This window comes from Streptopelia decaocto, assembly GCF_964273445.1.
Source record: "Streptopelia decaocto genome assembly, chromosome: Z".
NCBI classification, from domain to species: Eukaryota; Metazoa; Chordata; class Aves; order Columbiformes; family Columbidae; genus Streptopelia; species Streptopelia decaocto.
Window position 1 is genome coordinate 6,252,439 of NC_138657.1, and position 5,318 is coordinate 6,257,756.

The 5,318-nt window shown below is 54.0% G+C and overlaps 1 protein-coding gene across 1 annotated transcript; it reads left to right on the forward strand.

The window, feature by feature from the left end:
• Positions 1-3,188: 3,188 nt before the first annotated feature.
• LOC309451470 (inositol 1,4,5-trisphosphate receptor-interacting protein-like 1) lies at positions 3,189-5,024 on the forward strand (the record flags this gene model as incomplete). The annotated part of the gene is made up of 2 exons (XM_082075150.1): positions 3,189-3,678; positions 3,805-5,024. The coding sequence occupies 2 exons, from the start codon at positions 3,189-3,191 to the stop codon at positions 5,022-5,024; spliced, it is 1,710 nt and encodes a 569-aa protein (XP_081931276.1).
• Between the last annotated feature and the right edge of the window lie 294 nt (positions 5,025-5,318).

The following is a 5,318-nucleotide window of genomic DNA, read 5'->3' on the forward strand; positions in this document are numbered from 1 at the left end:
TCTTCTCTAGACTAAACAACCCCAGCTCCCTCAGCCTCTCCCCATAGGTCTTATGTTCAAGTCCCTTCACCAGTCATGTTGCTCTTCTCTGGACCCGCTCCAGCACTTCAATGTCCTTCCTGAACTGAGGAGCCCAGAACTGAACACAATACTCCAGGTGTGGCCTCCCCAATGCAGAGTACAGGGGAAGGATCACTTCCCTTGTCCTGCTGACCACGCTATTTTTGATACAGGACAGGATACTGTTGGCCTTCTTGGCCACCTGGGCACACTGTTGGCTCATGTTGAGCTTCCTGTCAATTAGTACCCCCAGGTCCCTTTCTGTCTGACTGCTCTCCAGCCACTCTGTGCCCAGCCTGTAGCGCTGCAGGGGGTTGTTGTGACCAAAGTGCAGCACCCGGCACTTGGCCTTATTGAACTTCACCCCATTGGAATCAGCCCATTTTTCCAGTCTGTCCAGATCCCTCTGCAGAGCCCTCCTGCCTTCCAGCAGGTCGACACTCCCTCCCAACTTGGTGTCATCAGCAAACTTGCTGATGATGGTCTCAATCCCATCATCTAAATCGTCAATAAGGATGTTAAACAGGACTGGACCCAACACTGACCCCTGGGGAACACCACTAGTGACTGGCCACCAGCTGGATGCAGCCCCATTCACCAGCACCTTCTGGGCCCGGCCCTCCAGCCAGTTCTTAACCCAGTGTAGAGTACACTTGTCCAAGCCATGGGCTACCAGCTTTTGCAGGAGTATATTATGGGAGACAGTGTCAAAGGCCTTGCTGAAGTCCAGATAGACCACATCCACGGCTTTCCCCTCAGCCACCAGGTGAGTCACCTGATCATTAAAGGAGATCAGGTTGGTCAGACAGGACCTGCCCCTCCTAAACCCGTGCTGGCTGGGTCTGATCCCTTGTCCATCCTGAAGGTGCTGTGTGATTCCACTCAGGATGATCCGCTCCATAACCCTGCCAGGCACCGAGGTCACGCTAACAGGCCTGTAGTTGCCAGGGTCAGCTTTGCAGCCCTTTTTGTGGACTGGGGTAACATTGGCCAATTTCCAATCATATGGGACCTCCCCAGTGAGCCAGGACTGTTGGAAGATGATGGAGAGCAGCTTGGCAAGTTCTTCTGCTAGCTCACTCATCACCCTAGGATGGATCCCATCTGGTCCCATAGACTTGTGAGGATCCAGATGGCTCAGTAAATCACCAGCTATTTCCTCCTGGAATACAAGGGGCCTATTTGGCTTCCTATCTCTGTCGACCACCTCCAGAGATGAGTTGTCATGAGGGCCACCTGTCTTACTGGTAAAAACTAAGGCAAAGTAGGTATTAAGTACCTCAGCTTTCTCCTCATCTTTGTTAACTATATTTCCCTCAAAGTCCAACAGAGAATGGAGGTTTTCCTTGCCCCTCCTTTTGTTGTTAACATATTTGAAGAAGGACTTTTTATTATCCCTGACAGAATTGGCCAAATTAACTTCAAATTGCACTTTTGTTTCCCTGATTTTTTTCCTGCATGATCTAGCTATTTCCATAAATTCTTCATAAGTAGCCAGCCCTTTTTTCCACAGTCGGTAAAGTCTCTTTTTATTTCTGATTTCATTCAGAATCTCCCTGTTTAGCCAAGCCGGTTGTCTTCCCCGCCGGCTAGCCTTTCGGCACACTGGTATAGCCTGTTCCTGTGCACTCAAAACCTCCTGCTTGAAGCATGTCCAACCCTCCTGGGCCTCCTTGTTTTTAAGCATTGTTTCCCAGGGTATGCTCTGAACTAGACTCCTGAATAGGCAAAAATCTGCCCTCCATTTGCTATTTTATTAAACTGTGTTTGTTTCATTTCCACGAGTTTCTCCCTTCCCTTTCACGTCTCTCCCCTAGTTGGGCATGGGAGGAGGGGGGGAGTCAACAAGTGGCTATCGTGGCTCTATTGCTAGCTGGAGCTTCACCATGACCTGGAGCTGCGAGATCGCTCACGAGACTGCTCATCACCAGACAGGCTCTGAAAGAGCTCTTCATGCCCAGAGCTGTGTTTGCGAGGCTCACAGCTGACTGCAGGCGACAACTTCATACCATAGGGACATGGCGTGGAGACTAGGGTGGCTACAAAGATGATTTTTTCCCTACTTTCCTCTCACAACTGTGGTAGCGATTTCACATGGGAAAAGAAACTCTTTGGCACCTCCACCTGCAGTGGGACCAAGAGAGAGACACCGCTGATGTGTCTCCGCGTGTTCACTGGGGTCCAGGTAGAGAATCTGCTGATCCAAGACACACTCCGGGGAGCTGGTACCACAGAACTGAACATGCCGGACGTGGAGAAACCAGTGCTCCACCGGCAGTGGGAGCTGCCCACTGGGAAAACTCCACCTGCAACCCCTCATCACCCGTAGGAATTGTCTCTTTGGAAGCAACGTCCTCTCTCAGTGGCACAGCAGGAAGAGAGATCCTGCCACGGAGAGGCCCCATCTCCCAGTCACAATTTCCACCATCACCCATCCCGGAGTGTCATGAAGGCAACAAGGGCCCATCCATGACCACCAGAGCAGCGGCCAGCAGCAAGGGAGCTGATCCCATCTCACGGGATAGGATGTCAGGGAGCAAAGCATCCATGGGTCACATCACCCAGTTTTATACTTGGGAAGGGTCTGGGGGGCTTCCGTCTGCTTGGTAAACAGAACCCTGGGAGTGCTGTCCGGCTCGCTGGCTCTGTGCATTGTCAGGGTTGGTGTTTGGCTGCCAGGGGCAGCTGCGAGTGGCTGGGCCAGGGTGGTCCGGACGGGCAGGGCCGGTGGGCGTGCCTGTGACGCGCTCTGGCGCCTGTGACATCACAGGGGACCAGTCCCCACGGGGCGGTTATCAGGGGCGCCAGCAGCAGCGCTGCCTCAGTCCGGCTTGGTCCAGCGGTGAGTGCGCAGGCGGGGGGAGGCCGGGCTGGACGGGGCCGGGGCAGAAACGCGGCCCCCGGGGGTGGGTTCTCACCCTGCATGGAGGGCCCGGCCGCTCGCGGGAGCACCTTGGCCAGGGCACGGAGCCACCGGGCCGGGGCAGCCCTTGCTGCCTCCCAGCTGCCTCGGCCCCGTTCCTACCTGCCCCCAGCTCCATTCGGCCCCCGGCCCCGCTCCCCCTTCACCTGCCCCCTCCCTCTCACCCAGCCCCACTGAGCCCCTTCTCTCCCTTCTCCTGCAGGACATGGCTCTCTTGGACATTTTCGTCGGGCTTTTTCAAATTCTTACCCTCAACGTGCAGTTGGTGGGCTATGACCTGGATGAAGAGACGCACGAGCGCATGGAGCAGCGTGCGCAGATGCTGAAACGGGAGATGACTCGGCTGTGGCAGGAGATAGAGGAGAGGAGCCGCGAGCAGAGGATCCAGGAGCAGAGCGGCTTTGCCTGGGCACCCCTGCTCCTCTCTGCCTTGCAACACTGGCTGTGCTGGGCCCTTGCTGCACTCCTGGTCGTGCTCTTTGTGCTCTGCTGGTGTCTCAGGAAACGGAGCCGTGAGCCAGAGACAGAAGAGGAGAGCTCTGGTAAAAAGGTGGAGAAGGAGAAACAGGAAGGAGAGAATGAGGACGCAAATGAAGCTGAAGAAGGAAGTGATCATGCAAATGAAGCTGAAGAGAATGGTGATGCAAATGAAGACGAAGAAGGCAATGATGATGCAAACGAAGCTCAAGAAGAGCGTGATGATGCCAATGAACCTGACGAAGACAACGATGATGCAAATGAAGATGAAGGAGAGAATGATGATGAGAATGAAGATGATGATGAGAATGAAGATGAAGATGAGAATGATGATGAAAATGAAGATGAAGAAGAGGATGATGATGAAGACGAAGACGAAGATGGAGATGATGAAGAGAATGATGATGAAGATGAAGCTGAAGAAGCGAATGATAATGCAAATGACCTGGGAAGGTTTTTTGAGGAGGACATGCCGTGGCCGGTTCGGCACCTGGACAGAGATTGCAAGTTTGTGACGAGCTTTATGGAAATCTTCATCCGTGTCTACCAGTATATCTTCTCAAATACCTGTTTCCCAGTGCTGGAAAAAGCCATCGAGGTGGGCAGTGCCTTTGAAGGTTGGAGTCCCCGTGAGGAAGACGTCACCTACCGCCTGATTTTGCCCCTGAAGCCTCCCCGTGGACACATCTTCCACCTGGAGCCGGGCCGCGTGTGGCCAATGAGGAACTTCCGCATCCGTGTGGAGTTGGTGTGTACCTGTGAGATGGAGCAGCCGGCAGGAGAGACACGTTGCTTCCTCCACCACCCCGAGCAAGAGCACGGGAGGAATGCAGGCTTCAGCATCCTAGACGACCTCTGCACTGCCTCCTACCTAGATGTGCAGAAAACTGCGCGCTATTTCCAGATGTTCGTGAGACGTTCCTGGAGGGCTCTGCCTCTTTCAGCCATACGCCGCCTAACAGTGCTGCCCTCTGACCGCTCCTGCAAATTCTGTGTGACAAATCGCCGGGGGAAAAGGATTTTGATTGAGTTGATGTTTGGGGTGCAAGAAGGCGACTCGGACATCTTTGTGAGCAGCCAGTATACAGAGGCTGCCTACACTCCAAGCACGATGTGGCCAGAGACCTATGCTGTGGCAGAGATGAAGTTCTTCAGGTATATTGCCAGAAAGGCACATCCTGACACCTGCTACCTCAGGTGCCTGCAGCTCTGTGTCCGCTGCCTGCTGGGCAGAGACTTTTCCACCTATACGCTGAAGACAGTTATGATGCACGTGCTGACCACCATGCCGCTGTCACCCTGGCACAGGAGGTATTTCTGGGAATGGCTGAATGACATCCTGCTCTACCTGCAGAGATGTCTGTACGAGAGACGCCTGAACCACTTCTTCATTGGCAATGAGAATGTGCCTGAGGAGATCATCTTGCCCCTGGAATTGCGAATGGCTGAACCCTTCAACCTCTTCCAGCACCTGACGCAGAATCCTTACGCCTCTGAGCACGCAAAGCTCGAGTTTGAGGAGCTGCGTAGTCGGGTTCATAGGATGCTTCTCGACGGACGCTGAAAGAAGCCATCCTGCACAGAGCTGTGTCTGCGCAGGTCACAGCTGCTGGCAGACAACCGTGTCTTCCAGGAAGAAGAAAGAGGGGAGAATGCAGGGCACGGAAAGGGAAGGAAAGGAAAGGGTGCCACACCTTTCCTGCCCAGCAAAAGCGCATCCTGCGGAGTGGGACACGATGCAGCTGAAGAGGCCATCACGAGGAGTCTTGTGACAGGGACTCCATTACCACCCGGACAGCAACTGCCCTCTCTCTCTCTTCAACAGCGTCCATTCCATTCCATTCCTTCTGGGAGCTTT